The sequence below is a fragment of the Aspergillus aculeatinus genome (genome assembly GCF_003184765.1).
Source record: "Aspergillus aculeatinus CBS 121060 unplaced genomic scaffold BO66scaffold_1, whole genome shotgun sequence".
Lineage (NCBI taxonomy): Eukaryota > Fungi > Ascomycota > Eurotiomycetes > Eurotiales > Aspergillaceae > Aspergillus > Aspergillus aculeatinus.
The window spans coordinates 1,086,020-1,100,291 of NW_020291470.1; the positions used below are offsets into that span (position 1 = coordinate 1,086,020).

The window sequence follows — 14,272 nt, forward strand, 5'->3', positions numbered from 1 at the left end:
TAAAACACAGGGATGCTCGATGGACAATATTGCACTCTATGCTAGTCTAGACAAAATTGTCCGTAACTTTCACCCAGCACGCAAACGCCGATGGCCGATTCCTAAATAACTTGAAGGCCTAGACGACTTACTTTAATACAAACCACACATCGACCCGACTGCAACATGTTGCCTGCTCTCGCTTAACGTATCCCGGCCTCATCGGCGATAGCACAGCCTATACTACCGCCACCGGGCCTTAACGCCGAAAGCCGACGGCCTCTACTCGACATCAACACATACCGATCAAGCCCCCAGCGCTCTTTATCTAGGGTGCCTTCTGAAGAGCGATAACTTTCATTGGGTCCGCAGGTCGCCTCGAACTCTCGCCAAAGACCGACGTACAAACTCGCCATCGAGGCAGCAGATGGCGTACTCCGGAAACACCCCTTTATATCTATGATGCTCAGCCAGCTTTGTTGTCGGGCTGTCGCTTATCGAACCTGCGATGCTTGCCCAGCCCCACAATGTCCCTCACCTCCAGCACTAAAGCCCCGGTCGACCATGTCCAGACCCCCGAGGAAGATGGCATCGTCCGTTCCCGGCCTGGCAAGGCCACGAAGGAGGAACGTCGCATCCTCCACCGCGTGGACCGCCGGTTGATCGTCATGTTGGGGTTGCTGCATACGGTCTCCCTGATCGATCGCGGGAATCTGGGGACCGCGTCGGTGGCCGGCATGACCAAGCAGTTGCATCTGATTGGGATGAGATATGTGCGTTCAGTCCCTTCGGGCTGTTCTCTGATAATCAGGGGAGAGACTAATGTGCTTGGTTGTTGCGGCAGAGCATCATCGCCGTCGCGTTCTTCCCGCCGTACATCTGCTTCCAGGCGCTGGGGCCGGTCTTGGTCCGGAAGCTGGGGCCGGTGGCGTATATCTCGGGCGTGTGTTTTGTGTGGGGAGCTGTGATGGTGCGTTTGTCCTTCTCCAGTTATCGCTCTGGTGGATGCTGAGGAAGGTGTAGTTGGCGGCGGGCTTTGTCAAAGACTGGACCCAGCTGGTCGGAATTCGGATCGTTATCGGCGCCCTGGAGGCGGGCTTCTTCCCCGGAGCGGTATACCTGATTTCAACATGGTACACGCGGTTTGAGATCCAGAAACGATACGCCTTGTTCTATCTGCTGGGCTGCGTGGCGTCAGCCTTCACGGGGTTGCTGTCGTATGGGATTACCTTCATGGTTAGCAGCTCCTCTAACCCTCCAAGCCTGGATAGACCTATCTGACATGAGATAGAACGGCCTAGGAGGGCTGACGGCCTGGCGCTGGATCTTCGTGATCCAAGGCCTCATCACCTGCGTCCTGGCCGCGATCGCCTACTTTGTATTGATCGACTTCCCCGACCGCATGCTGACCCAGCGCAACCGCTTCCTCTCGCCGCGCGAGTACGAGCTCGTGATCCGGCGCATCGATGCGGACCGCTCCGACGCTGCCGTCGAGCCGTTCAACCTCCGCAAATACCTGGCCGCCGGCCTCGACATCCATATCTGGGGCTTCGGGCTGATCTATTTCTGCAGTACGACCACTGCGTATGCTCTGTCGTACTTCCTGCCGATCATCTACCAGAAGGGCATGGGGTTCTCGACGGGCGTGTCGCTGTGTCTGTTTGCGCCGCCGTACGCGGCCGCGGGGATTGTGATGATGGCGACCTCGTGGGTTGGGGATCGCTATCGGATTCGCGGGCCGATCATTGTGCTTAACTCGGTGCTGAGTTTGATTGGGTTGCCGTTGATGGTATTTGCCCTTATCCCCTCTACCGTCCGTGTATGCATGACCGGTGGTGATGGTGGTGTTAATGTAGCGGATTAGGGCTTCACGACGGGCGTGGCGCCCCGCCTGGTGGGATGCTTCTTCACCACCATCGGCGCGAATGGGAATATCCCAGCCGCGATGGCGTATCAGGTTAGCCGTTGCCCTTGCAGACCATCCACGTACAGTAGCTAATCTGGCAAACTGCAAGGCAAACAATGTGCGCGGCCAGTGGAAGCGCGCCATCTGCAGCGCCATCTTCGTGGGACTCGGGGCGTCCGGCGGGATGACGGGATCGCTCGTGTATCGCTCGCAGGATGCGCCAGAGTACCGGCCGGGCATTTTGGTCAGTATCGGTCTGACCTGCTTGTCCATTGTGTTGGTGGGTTTGCTGTCGCTGCGACTGCATTATCTGAATAAGAAGGTGGATAAGGGGGAGTTGGTGATCGGGGGGTTGCGCGGGTTCAAGTATACGCTCTAGCTATCGCCGTCACCACAGAACATATGATATTCAGTATACTTGCAGAATAGTCTCACTCTAATCTACGACCCAAGCACTAAGCCAGCCCCTCCGCAAGAAACCCCCTAACCACCCCCCCAACCTCTTCCACATCATCCACGTGCGGAAAATGCCCCGTCCCCTCCACGACGTACTCCCGCAACCACCGCCCATCCAGCTCCGTCCGGACAAACGCCGCATGCGCCGTCACGTCGCTCTTGCGCAAGCTTTTCCGCTCGCTTTCGAAATCGCCCTCCTGGCTTTGCAGGTCCAGCAACCGCACTGGCTTTTCGCCCGTTGCTACCAATTGGTCGTTGTGGCGGTTGAGGGCGTGCAGGATCGGGGCGAATCGTCCATCGACCGTCCCGTAGTAATGCGACATCCGGATCAGATATGCAAAGTCCAGGCGGGAGTAGGCGTCCTGCACCGCGGCGATGGTTTGGGGGCTGGTGTGCGGGCCGAAACACCGGGCGATGCGGTCGGGCATTGTGCTGCGGTAGTATTCGGCGTGGGTGGCGAGGATGTTCAGGTCCAAGGGGGTTGGAGGTGTTGTGCCGGCGTAGGGGCCGTCGAGAAGGATTATCTCTGCGACTTTAAGAGGAGAAGGTGCTGTGGTGAGAGTATGGGCGAAGAGGTCGAGAACGGTCAGGGTGCCCATGCTGTGGCCGTAGAGGGTGGTGGGAATTGGTGTTGGGTTAGGGCTGGAGGCTGAGGATGGGAAGAGGGTAGAGAGCAGTTCCGCATGCAGCTGGACGAGAAGTTCGTTGATTCCTCCGGCCTCTGGGATGGGTAAAATGGCAGTAGGCGACTCGCCATGGCCCGGGAGGTCGACAGCGACATAGACGTGGCCTGCGCTGAGGGTGCGGCCGTGGGCGTGGAGGTGGGTGATCAGGGGGATGTAGTCGCTGGCTGGACAGCCGAATCCGGGGATGAAGAGGGAGATCTGCTGGAGCGAGGCCTGTGGACTCGTAGCATTGCTGAGGTAGGAGAGGCCGGTGGATGGCGAGGTCTGGCGCTGAAGCTGTAGAGGCTCGGTGGTCATTTTGATGATGTTGATGTATGGATTTGTGTGGCACAGATGGCACAATGCAGGTGAGAAGCTTGGTATTTATCCCTACCATTATCCCCACCCTAGTACGATTTATCCCAAGTAAAATAAAGCTGATCCCAAGGTTGAATTAGTGAGCATGACTAAAAGAGACAATAAATTATTGCAAATCATTCTTGATTTGTAAAGCTGACAATTAATGATGAAAACAGGTGAAACTAAAGGCACGGGAGCTACAGTTAGGGCTCCTTCGTATGTCGCCATTCCGTACACCGACTCGACTCAACCCCTCTCAACGCCTCAACATCGTATCCCAAAACAGAGCAGTCCAATCCACCATCTTCAATTCCCGGAAATAGGGACCCACGGAGCTCGACACTTGGGACACGCTCTCGCCCGGCCATTGGGCTCGACGCTGTCAAGCCAGGCATTGATACACTCCGAGTGGTAATTCTGCTTGCATAGCGCCGGGCATTGGGTCACATCCTGGAGATTCTCGTTCATGGCTAGAAAGCAGATCGGACACTCCGCCTCCTCGTCGATATGTTTAGGCCACGGCGCGCTACACCCGGGACACGGCATGTTTTGATTGGCATATGTCGAGCGGCACTGGTCGACGCAGCGCTCCACACAAGCCTCGTGAAGCCACGCTCCGCATTGCTGGGGACAGCAGAACTCGTAGTCTACGATGGGCTTTCCACAGACCGCGCAGTTCTCTTGAAAGATGTCCTGCCAGCACGTCGGACACGGACAGGGCTCTTGGTTCTCGGCACTTCTTGGGGTGCGCCAGTCTGAGACACAGTTGTCATGATACAGTGTGCCACATCCGCCGGGGCAGGAGAACCCGTCCTTGTGCATGCGTTTGTGACAGATCAGACAGCAGTCGTCCTTGATTTTGAGGTTGTTCAATGCCGCGTTGATGTTGTGGTGGTGAGGCGGCCGGTCTGCGTGGGTGGTGCTAGCATATATTGGAACCCCCCCGGAGACATCACTGGACAACATGGAGTCTGGATCGGCGTCTTCACTGCCAGTGTCTTGATCGGAGGCTTCATCGTGACCCAAAGATTCCACGTCGCTGCCGAGTTCGTCCCGGTCCACGACTTTGGATCCCGCGGCACCATGGGTGCTGAAGCCAGCGCTGAAGCCGCTTTCATACCCACTCTCGTTTGGTACGGGGCAGATCTCAACCCGGGCTTCAAGACTGGACTTGCAGGCACCGGCGGTGCTGAAGGTAGCGCTGAACCCGTTTCCACCACAGTTCTCATTGATTACGGGGGAGAGGGTCTGAACCCGGTCCGTGACTCTTAACCCGCAGACAGCAGCGGTGCTGGAGGTAGCGCTGAATCCACTGTTCCCCGAATTCTCGCTGCCTACGGAGGAAGGCTGATCCGGGGCTTGAAGGGCACCCGACATCAGAGGCTCATAGGACCCGGCACGAGCGCTTGACCCCGTAGCTTGACGAGAGGAAGCGATAGAGCTTGACAACTTTCGCCCATAGATTTTCGAGGGGCCTGCGCGAGTACGCCCAGCCGCCGAAGAGGTGGGCACATTTCTCACCTGAGACCCCAAAGAGACGGGTTTGGGCGGATTGGCCGGGGTGTGAGCATAAACCCGATGCCCTCCCTGGCCCTCTCTTTCCTGTTTCCCTGCTTGATGTCCCTCTGCGGTGCGAACTGGTTGTTTCCCTTTGGCGATCGATGAAAGCTCTTGCCGACGGTCTGAATTATCCTTTGCACGACTGCTCACGGTGGACTTGCGATGATCATGGCCGCGCTTTCCAGCTAACCATCCGAGAAAGCCTCCCACTGGTGCTGGGACACGAGGATATTCAGCCGACTTGTTTTTGGAGGAGCTGTTTGGGTGTTTCTCGGGCATGATGATGGTGGTGGTGGCGGCGAGATGTCGAACATGCGTGTCTCAAGCTATCCATCCATGTTATTTCTGGACCCCAAGCACGACCTTTATACTGGAACCACAAAGATTTGACGAAAGCACCACGAACAAAGCGGCTCACTCCACCGGAGAAGACCATTATGCGTATCGACGAGCTCCATCATGACTGAAAGAGGACGCGCAAGCAAGCAAGTGGAATGTGCCGGTTGGTGACGACAGAATCCACCCATTCGTTGTCCCCGAGCCTTTGTATAAATACATCGGTTTGTTCTCTCAAGGAATAGCCCTAAGACAACTCCTCCGAAACTCCCACACGCATTGGCACCCTTCTTTCAACCTTGAACACACCACGCAGTATGGCTCATCGTCTAATCCCCGACATCGACGAGACCTTGCCCGTCCACGAAGCCGAAGCCCTGGACCACCAGGCCCTGTCGCTCGTCATGAACCGGGCCTTCGATCGCATGGGCCACTGGTATTCGCACCTCATCTACACCTACGACTACCAAGTGAACATCCTCCGGACCAATTGGTCGGATCCAGGGCTGCGCCACACCGTCCTCGACCTAGTGACGCGCTCGCGAAATCACGGCCTCGAGGTGCTACATGGGGACATCCAGGACTGGGCCGCGGTCTTGTATCGAATGGAGCGCGCGCTCGCCGGCATCTTGACGGAGCTCCTCCTGAACCACCTTACCGATGAAGAGCGCGAGGATTCGCTCATGTGCCGGTTCCGTGAGGTGTTCGCTACTGGCAACGTCACGGCGGGCACCTCCTTTGCCTCCTCCTCCACCTCCTCGGTCGATATGGAGATTCTGCGCCAGTTGGAAGACATCGGTGAGCAGGAACGCGCCCGGCATCGCCGCCGGGCTCGCGCGACGAACCTGATGATGTGCATTGCGCTCGCCAAGCCCATCCAGATCCTGCGCTTGATGATTCCCCATCCTGCCAAGACTATGATGGAGCTCTGGAGCAATCCGTTCGACTATCCGGCGTGGCAGAACCACTGGCCGTGGGGTGGGGATAGTTTCTTCCCCCCCAGGGACCCGGTGCCACCCCCCACGCAGGCGGATGCTGCCCCCGTAGCCAGCCAGCGAGCGATCGGGCCGGATGACATATGTCCCATCTGTCGGGGCGAGTTCCAGACCGAGGACCAGGAGGCGGCGTTGCCCGTCGTCTGGTGCGCGCGCTGCGGGAATAACTTCCACGGCGCCTGTCTGTCGACCTGGCTGGACGGCGCGGGCTCGTGTCCAATGTGTTTTTGCTTGTGGCAGACGGGGCGGACTGAGTAGATTGAAGTTCAGTCTGCCTGCCTTACGCAGGATCTTCTTATCGAAATAGAATCGATTTCTAAGGTTATTATTATCCCATTGCTTTTTCCTAGCTCTGTGTCGCGAACCCGGTGATCCGGTATTGCATCTCTCACTGTGTCAACCAGGATCTTCCAGACCGTTCATCATAGACCAGAAAGCCAAACCACACCCAGTCGCTGATTGCTGTCCAGCTAAAACAAAGGCTTCCTCCCATAGACAACCTTGCTACATAATCATCAGCCCGGGCTCTCCTCACTCCGAACCACAGCACTTACATCTTAGTATACGAATGCAAGGACCGATCCTTCAACTGCTGGCGCACCAAGCCTTGCATGAGCTTCGTCCGTTCTTGACTCCAGCCCAGCACCTGCGTACACAGCCGCAGGCCATACGCCTCGACGGCCTTCTCGACCATGGCGGCCTGCACGCGCCCGATCTCGCGCAGCCGGGGGTCCTGCGGCCACGGCGAGAAGGGCAGGATGTAGGTCTGCTCGTGCACGTCCTCGAAGCCATGCGCGATCAGCCACGGCTTCAGGTCGATGTAGATGTTCAGCTCCCGGCCGATCATGTGTGCCGCGTCGTTCAGCGACATCAGGTACTCCATCAGCGGCGAGTCCATCCTGAGCGTGCCGTCGTCGCTCCACGCCCAGACGGCGCTCTCTTGGAGTTCGAGGTATCCACCTGGTTTGAGGTGGTCGTAGGCTTGTCGAATCAGGCGGTGCCAGTCGACGACGCAGCTGTTGAGGGGTGGTTAGTGTAGGGGTTGAGGTTGGGTGAGGGGGAGAGGACGGGGAGAGGGAGAGGGAGAGGGAGGGCACCGTACCCTGCTAGGTTGCGGGAGTGGATGAAGTCGTAGGCATTCATCTTCTCGAGCCAGTCGGATTCGTAATCGTCGACGAAGAAATCCACGTTGGGGGGCACCCAGGCGGGCTGGATGGGGCTGAGATCATTGCCCACTACGACGGCACCGGGGTACTGGCTGGCGCACACTTAGTAGGTGTTGCTTGCGTAGACATGTTACCTGAGGAGAGAGTCATACTCGGCGAAATCGATGGCCCAGTTGCCGGTCCCTGTGCCCAGGTCGAGCACTTTCTGGGGGTTTTTGATGGGGGCGTTGAACAACTCGCCCCCCATCAGCATGAGGTAGCTGGCCAATGGTGGTCAGCTCATGCTGCAAGAGGGAGGTAGTGCAGGCCAAGGAAGCTCACATGTGATGGGTCTGGCAGTGTTAGTACTTATTAGAGAGACGACAAGCAAGGGAAATAGATACCAAGTCCAGCCTTTCTTGTTCCTCTTCGTCATTAGGCATCCTGAGCTTGTCAATACTGTCCTATGCATCCCGAAGGGGTTGGATTACATGTAATTTCCCTACGGTCGCATACCCTTATTAGACCTTGGAACACTTGCTGGGAGAGGTTAACCTACCGAGCGAAAGCTGGCGTATCGACGACCATTCTCATACTGGTAGTCGAGGATACTGGAAGAGAGCGAATAGGAATCCATGAAGTCCTCATCATAGTCACTGCGCATCGACTGCGGGAGGGGGCAAATGCAGAGTCAACAGTCAACCAAGGACGACCAAAAAAACCAAGCATCACCCAGTGGACACTCCGGGCCGGGCCGCAGACACGAAACCTTACTTACCTCGGTGTCGGTAACAAAGTCTTCGTGCTCTGGAGGGGGACTCTCCGGCCCAAGAGGCGACAAAGGAGCGTGGGGCGGTTGGTGGCCGTGGGGCTCCGGGTCCTGTGCGTGCCCATAAGCGTTGCTCCCAGTGGGATGGGGGAACTGATGTTGCGGTTGCTGCTGTTCAGCGGTAGTCATGATATGATAAGGGTGACGATGTGAAGATGATGTGATTGAGGGTAAGTGAGAGGAAGAAGCAACAAGTGCGACTCTCCCCCTTAGAAATATGTGGAGAGAATCATGGGAACGCCATCCGACGAGCCGACGGAAATTGACAGGTGCAGATCGCAGGATTGCACCAGTCTCTCCCAGTCGATCCCAGTCGATCCCCGTTTATCCCTAGTTCGATTGTGTGACCTGAGTGTCGTCATTGCGATGAGCCTATAGCAAGCAGCAAGAGACAGGGATCGGGCAGCGCAAACGCCAAGAATGATCGCTTAGCTTCCTGCGTCAGCCTGTCATCAGATGCAGATCCCTACAGGTAGGGCCAGGAAGGGATGGAATACGTGGGTCCAACGGTGCCAACCATTTAGTCATACAAAACGAGAGCTGTCATTCTCGCTAAGTCTGTTAGACAGCGCACTATTGAAGTCAACGTGGGCGGGCACGCTTAGGTAGCTGTCCCACTGCGGTTAGGGCACTCCAGGCACTCCATCCAATATGAAGACACAACCAAAACTGCGGTCAACGCGTCCTATGCTATCGGTATATCTATATACAAAGCCAACATGGTCGTTGCCCTCCAATCCTGTCACCCTTCACCCTGCCACCCGCTCAGTGACGCTTGGGACGCGCCAGATGACGACGCATGGCATCCCGGCGCGTGGCGGCGGCTGAAATGGTGATGGTCTCCGAGATCCCGGCGATGCAGACCGTGCCCGCAGCCACACTCTGGGACGCATCCCATTCCCCATTGACGCAGCGCTGGAACGCACTGCCCCCGTTGCAGTACCAGTAGCCCTCCTGGCTGCAGGCGCCATTCAAAACCCCAGAGGTCGTCGACGAAGCCGAGCTCGAAGCCGCAGTGGCTACCGAAGTCGTGGCCGTCGTGGCAGGTTGAGAGAAACCCTCAGTAGCCGAGTTGTCGACTGAAGCACCAGCCTTGACTTGACCGGGCTGGAAGCTGATGTCGCTACCGGCGGTTGGCTGGGCGGAGATCGCGGTAGTCGCACTGGTCTCGGAAGGAGCTGAAGACTCAGTCGGGACAGCCTCCGCGGTGGCACTCACGACGGCGGCAGCAGTGGTGGCCTCAGCCGTGATGCCAGCAGAAGTAGTGGTCGTAGCGGCAGCAGCGGCTGCGGTCGCAGTGCTACCAGCAGTGTACAGCGCGGGGCCGGGAATTGTATACGTGCTCAACGTGTTCCAGATGTCAACGTAGATCCCGGGGTCGGTCTCCTTGTAAAGAGCAGTTCCCAGGGTGCCACTTGGGGTCGCTGTCTCGCTGCCCGTGACTTCCAGATTGATGCACTGGGGGTAGTTCTGGGCTCCGTCCAGGTTCTCGGCGCTGTGCAGGGCAATGATCTCGTGTCGCAAAACATAGTATCCCGGGGCAATATCGCTGGGAATAGTAATGTTGCGGCTGTAGCCATCTTCAATGAGCTCATCGGTCGCCCAAGTTCCAGGCACGTCCGTGTCATCGATCAGGCCGCCCGCATCGATCTTGAAGAATTCCAGGGTGGTCTTGTCCACATCAGCACAAGAACCGTGGCAATTGGCCATATACGTGATGACGGGGCCGTGATGGTCGGTGGGCCAGGTGTTCCAGGTCATCTGCACCCAGCCTCCGGGCGCGACTGGGGCCGACAACGCGCCGGGCGCAGACCCCTTGTGGCAGATGATGTTCACGCTCTCGTAGTCGGAGGGTGACACATAGCCATCATCCGTGGCATTGGTGGACCAGGCGATCAACTCGGGCGGGTCGGATTCGAAGTAATAAGTGTCGACCAAGTACCCTCCATATGTGGTACCGTCCACCTCGATGCTCGAGACATAGCCATGACCAGCGACCAGCGAGACCGAGCCCAGTAGAAGAGTGGCAATCTTGGAAAGAGACATATTGGCAGAAGCACCGCACAGCGGTGTGTTGGATAGAAAGTAGAAAGAAAGGAAGGGACTTCAATCAATGAAGCCCAGAAAGGAACGAAGGAGCGACTGAGGAAAGGAAAGACAGCTTGGCTGGATAGCCCTCCGATGCCAGAGGAGGGAATTCGCGTCTATTTAAGCATGTGGGAGGCATGATGTCGGATTGGAGATGACGAGGGTCGACAAAGAATTGAGCATCCCAAGCGAGATAGGCAAACCTTGTGCCTGGTGGCAACTGAGGCGAATGAACCAGTGGTTTGGCGTCTTGAGCAGCCGGGAAGTTTCAAGGCTGTCTAGTTTGTTTCACCAATTCTGAGACAGACCACACTCCTTCGTTACTTGACGCTGTGGTGGGCCTGCGGAAACACGCCATTAGGACGCCAGTGGCTTTAGCGAGATTGAGGTGGGCCCTCGGTGTAGGCGGAATGGGCACTCACAGGACGAGGCAGAAGAGTTGCGAAGTTGTGAAGAAGGTGAGGGAGAAAGAAGCAAGAATATTAAGATAATCTGGCAGAATGTCTGGGTTGACATTCAGAAAGCATGTGATACATCGTGATGTTGGTGTTGGTGTTGATGTTGATGTTGATGTTGATGTTGATGTTGATAAGGGATGCAGTACCTCCGCAGATGAAGAGCAGAGAGAGGACAGAGCACGTGATCATGACTCGCGGGAACAAGGGCCCGGAGCGGAAGAATCATGTTCCGTCCAGTCACGTGCTCTGCTTCCCCGCTCACCGCCAGACCGTGCAATTTACAGAGTGCTCGGCTCAGTCCCTTAACTATACATACTGTCATTCTGTTAGCAGATGGAAGGAGTAGTACTCATTCAACTTGACAGTCACAAATCAATATAGTACCCCGGCTTTCGCCAATAGACGATCTGCGTTGAGAGCAATGATGTCTCCGGTTGGTCGCATATCGTCTTGCCTTCGCTATTCTTCGGAATGCTTGGTATTTAACAAGTTATCTGAAATGGAAGGCAGGATATATGCATAACTGTCCGGTAATGTCTTCATTCCCCCCCCCCCAACAAACCGCAGTCGATGATCTCCTTCGCGGTCCATGATCGATGGTATTGAGTTCGTCGTCGTATGCTGGACCCAGAACCTTACTATATACTCATCGCCTTTCTGCCCATTAGGCTCGTTCGCTGGATGGGCTCGGATTCATACCGATATCAATCAGGGTTGTTCCGAGAGAGCGTTATCCGATACGAAGATAATCCTGATAAGCGCCACAAATGATGGCGAATCGACTGCTATCTCCCCCAGAACGTTATCGTTCGCGACCGCGACGCCCCCGGACTCGGAATGTACCGATTGCGCTATATGAACCCCAGACTGGGCCCCCTCAACATATCGACATGAAGTAGATCCGCTCATGCCTTGCGACGTGCTGCGATGGAGGAATTATCGCACCGCCAAAAGCCATACCCGTCGGTAACAACGAAAATGGGGAAGAGTGTTGAGTCCGTCCAGGACCAGCAAGATGTGGAGGTCGGCGTGGTGGCAGCCCTGGCTCAGGAAGGGCCGGGCCTCAAGCGCAATTTCAACATGATCAGCATCATGGCCCTGGGGTTCAACACATCCAACAGTTGGATTGCTATTGCAGGAAGCTTGCCCCTGGCTATTGCAGGAGGTGGCACGGTGACCTTACTGTACGGTATCTTGGTGGTGTGCTTTGCAATGTCCTGCACTGGGCTCAGCCTGGCTGAGCTGGCAGCTGTGTATCCATCGGCCGGTGGCCAATATTACTTCACTTCCATGTTGGCTCCGGCCCAGCATCGGCGGTGGTTGTCCTACCTGTGTGGAATCATCGGTATCTGGTCATGGGTGGCCATCGCTGCTTCGCTGTCATTGATGATCACGGAGGGTATCATGGCTTTGGTTCTCACCTATCACCCTACCTTCCTTCCACAATCCTGGCATTACTTTCTTATGTATCAAGCGGTGCATATCATTGCCCTGGCATACAATATTGGGCTACTGCCCAAGACGGTCTGGGTCTATGACTGGGCCTGTGAGTATTTGACCCATTGCTCTTTGAAGGCAACATCTTAATGGCGATGACAGTCTACTTCTCCCTGGCCCTGTTTGTTATCACCACAATCGTCTGCCCCGCACGCTCGGCCGTTCATGCAGACTCGTCCACCGTCTGGGGTCATTTCGTCAACTCCTCAAATGGGTACTGGTCGAATGTAATTGTATTCCTGACCGGTCTGTCGACCCCGTCCTACATGCTCATCGGTCTGGACGCCACGATGCACATGGCAGACGAGTGTCTTGAACCAGCACGGACAATTCCGCGTGCCATCTTGTCGACCGTGGGCATTGGTTCTGTGGCTGCCTTCGCGTTTGCCTTGGCCATGTGCTACAGTGTGACCGACTTTGACAGTCTGGTTGATGCAGCCTCAGGGTAAGGCGGGATGCTTAGGTTCAGTGTCTTTGTGCTAAGTTCAAATTTGACAGGTTCCCAATCTACGATCTATGGGCACAGGCAAGCCGATCGACAACCTGCGCGACGGTTTTTCTCGTCGTGATGATTTCGATCATGTTTGTTTCAGCTTGCGCGATCCATTCTACTGCCTCACGGTTGACCTGGTCGTTTGCATGCGACAACGGAATCTTCCTCTCGGGGTACTTGAAGCAGCTGGACCACCGACAGGGCGTTCCTCTATACGCTCTAGGCCTCAATTTTATTGCCTGCTTCGTGATCGGATTCCTCTACCTCGCGTCTTCTTCCGGTAGGAAACCCCAAAGATCGTCGTGGCCCACAAGCCGGGTCGTGAGTACGAGACTGACTTACTATCTCTAGTCTTCAATGCGTTTGTCGGAACTGCCAGCATTCTGTCGCAGATTTCCGTCACGCTACCAATCGCATTGCTCATCTGGCAGCGTCGGTCGGAGATCTACCTCCCCAGCGGACGCCACTTCGGTCTTTCGTCGGGACTGGGCTACTGCTGCAACATCGTCGCTGTGGTCTATACCATAATCGTCACGATCTTTCTCTGTTTCCCCACATCCTTTCCGCTTACGGGTGGCAATATGAGTGAGTTTCTCGCGGGTTCTTGCCCTCACTGGTCTGATGACTGACGTACTTCGATTCCTAGACTATACCGCTCCAGTTCTCGGGGTAATTGCAATCCTAACCGGGCTGAATTGGGTGTTCTATGCGCGTAGTCGATACGAGGGTGCTCACGTGGGGTAGCGTACATCGCATCGGTGGACTTTTCCTAGATAATGAACTTATGACGCTGGCGTTGAATCCACTCGGAAAAGCTTGTGCGGTGCTTCTTATTCCACGTAGATTAGAGAGAGTGGGCTTTGCCCACCGGGGGTCCGGAATGTCCTTCGGAACGGTTCCTATCGACTACCGTTTCAGATAAGATAAGATTGAGGCGTGAGGGGGGCGTACCTATGCCTATACGGATACTGCTACTATCGTAGAAAGATTCAGCCTCCAAGTCAGCACCGAAATTCAACTACTCGGTCGACTGGACATGAGACTCATGCTCTGTTTGTCTTGGGACTCGAGTATATATTGGCTCCATTTTATCATTTGGAATGAGCTAGATACAAGGGTCGGGAGAGGCTCTTCCGTATGTTGAGAGTATTTGTGAATAAGTTGACCAGTACACTAAACTCCTCAGACTCTCAGACATTCAGCTCTAACTGGAGCTATGTGTCCTGGATCCATGATCTGATAAGGGCTTCTTGACTTCGGGTGTCAATCGGATTGTTTCGGCAGGTCGGCTGCTGCCGGTTTGGAGCCCCGCAAAACCGCAAAACCACAAATGAGGGTCGCCGAAATATCCCCGTTCTCGGATCCGACAACCCTGCCTTTGCCTGCGAATTATAGCATTGCAGCATTGCAGCATTGCAGCATTGCAACAAGATGCCCGATTATGCAATAGGGGCCGAATACTAGTGATTTATTTGGTCTGACTCTTTCCTCCCTTTCTCCCCCTC

General features: G+C 55.8%; 8 protein-coding genes across 8 annotated transcripts; 3 read left to right on the forward strand and 5 right to left on the reverse strand.

The window, feature by feature from the left end:
- Positions 1–506: 506 nt before the first annotated feature.
- Positions 507–2,264, forward strand: BO66DRAFT_445280 (MFS general substrate transporter; the record flags this gene model as incomplete). Its single annotated transcript, XM_025651646.1, has 6 exons — positions 507–752; positions 824–949; positions 1,003–1,215; positions 1,271–1,768; positions 1,844–1,936; positions 1,995–2,264. 6 exons carry the CDS (start codon positions 507–509, stop codon positions 2,262–2,264), a joined length of 1,446 nt encoding a protein of 481 aa, XP_025509301.1.
- A 76-nt stretch (positions 2,265–2,340) lies between these two features.
- BO66DRAFT_397094 (alpha/beta fold hydrolase) lies at positions 2,341–3,324 on the reverse strand (the record flags this gene model as incomplete). Its single annotated transcript, XM_025648576.1, has 1 exon — positions 2,341–3,324. The coding sequence occupies one exon, from the start codon at positions 3,322–3,324 to the stop codon at positions 2,341–2,343; it is 984 nt and encodes a 327-aa protein (XP_025509302.1).
- Positions 3,325–3,672: 348 nt separating this feature from the next.
- BO66DRAFT_433554 (uncharacterized protein) lies at positions 3,673–5,205 on the reverse strand (the record flags this gene model as incomplete). The annotated part of the gene is made up of 1 exon (XM_025650701.1): positions 3,673–5,205. The coding sequence occupies one exon, from the start codon at positions 5,203–5,205 to the stop codon at positions 3,673–3,675; it is 1,533 nt and encodes a 510-aa protein (XP_025509303.1).
- Positions 5,206–5,392: 187 nt separating this feature from the next.
- On the forward strand, positions 5,393–6,661 carry BO66DRAFT_8753 (uncharacterized protein). Its single transcript, XM_025653670.1, has one exon. The coding sequence runs from the start codon at positions 5,580–5,582 to the stop codon at positions 6,513–6,515; it is 936 nt and encodes a 311-aa protein (XP_025509304.1). The 5' UTR covers positions 5,393–5,579; the 3' UTR covers positions 6,516–6,661.
- Positions 6,550–7,707, reverse strand: BO66DRAFT_387355 (class I SAM-dependent methyltransferase). The gene is made up of 4 exons (XM_025646283.1): positions 7,576–7,707; positions 7,360–7,515; positions 6,812–7,273; positions 6,550–6,761 (listed from the first exon to the last, which is right to left on the reverse strand). Exons 1-4 carry the CDS (start codon positions 7,674–7,676, stop codon positions 6,728–6,730), a joined length of 753 nt encoding a protein of 250 aa, XP_025509305.1. The 5' UTR covers positions 7,677–7,707; the 3' UTR covers positions 6,550–6,727.
- On the reverse strand, positions 7,501–8,432 carry BO66DRAFT_8761 (uncharacterized protein). The gene is made up of 5 exons (XM_025653672.1): positions 8,181–8,432; positions 7,962–8,069; positions 7,894–7,904; positions 7,807–7,846; positions 7,501–7,755 (listed from the first exon to the last, which is right to left on the reverse strand). Exons 1-5 carry the CDS (start codon positions 8,358–8,360, stop codon positions 7,741–7,743), a joined length of 354 nt encoding a protein of 117 aa, XP_025509306.1. The 5' UTR covers positions 8,361–8,432; the 3' UTR covers positions 7,501–7,740.
- A 370-nt stretch (positions 8,433–8,802) lies between these two features.
- Positions 8,803–10,507, reverse strand: BO66DRAFT_8770 (lytic polysaccharide monooxygenase auxiliary activity family 9 protein). The gene has a single exon (XM_025653674.1). The coding sequence runs from the start codon at positions 10,275–10,277 to the stop codon at positions 8,997–8,999; it is 1,281 nt and encodes a 426-aa protein (XP_025509307.1). The 5' UTR covers positions 10,278–10,507; the 3' UTR covers positions 8,803–8,996.
- An 832-nt stretch (positions 10,508–11,339) lies between these two features.
- Positions 11,340–13,585, forward strand: BO66DRAFT_387358 (amino acid transporter). The gene is made up of 5 exons (XM_025646284.1): positions 11,340–12,323; positions 12,377–12,719; positions 12,773–13,047; positions 13,119–13,352; positions 13,414–13,585. The coding sequence occupies exons 1-5, from the start codon at positions 11,705–11,707 to the stop codon at positions 13,509–13,511; spliced, it is 1,569 nt and encodes a 522-aa protein (XP_025509308.1). The 5' UTR covers positions 11,340–11,704; the 3' UTR covers positions 13,512–13,585.
- The last annotated feature ends 687 nt before the right edge of the window (positions 13,586–14,272 follow it).

Excerpts from the sequence above, each read along its gene's own strand:
- BO66DRAFT_8753 (XM_025653670.1), top strand. The coding sequence starts at position 5,580 with ATGGCTCATCGTCTAATCCCCGACATCGACGAGACCTTGCCCGTCCAC.
- BO66DRAFT_387355 (XM_025646283.1), bottom strand. The coding sequence starts at position 7,676 with ATGCTGATGGGGGGCGAGTTGTTCAACGCCCCCATCAAAAACCCCCAG. Across the intron at positions 7,516-7,575 it reads TGGGCCATCGATTTCGCCGA|CCAGTACCCCGGTGCCGTCG; the intron begins GTATGACTCTCT and ends AGTGTGCGCCAG. Across the intron at positions 7,274-7,359 it reads CACTCCCGCAACCTAGCAGG|CTGCGTCGTCGACTGGCACC; the intron begins GTACGGTGCCCT and ends ACCCCTCAACAG.
- BO66DRAFT_8761 (XM_025653672.1), bottom strand. The coding sequence starts at position 8,360 with ATGACTACCGCTGAACAGCAGCAACCGCAACATCAGTTCCCCCATCCC. Across the intron at positions 8,070-8,180 it reads ACTTTGTTACCGACACCGAG|TCGATGCGCAGTGACTATGA; the intron begins GTAAGTAAGGTT and ends CCCCTCCCGCAG.
- BO66DRAFT_8770 (XM_025653674.1), bottom strand. The coding sequence starts at position 10,277 with ATGTCTCTTTCCAAGATTGCCACTCTTCTACTGGGCTCGGTCTCGCTG.
- BO66DRAFT_387358 (XM_025646284.1), top strand. The coding sequence starts at position 11,705 with ATGGAGGAATTATCGCACCGCCAAAAGCCATACCCGTCGGTAACAACG. Across the intron at positions 12,324-12,376 it reads CTGGGTCTATGACTGGGCCT|TCTACTTCTCCCTGGCCCTG; the intron begins GTGAGTATTTGA and ends TGGCGATGACAG. Across the intron at positions 12,720-12,772 it reads CTGGTTGATGCAGCCTCAGG|GTTCCCAATCTACGATCTAT; the intron begins GTAAGGCGGGAT and ends CAAATTTGACAG.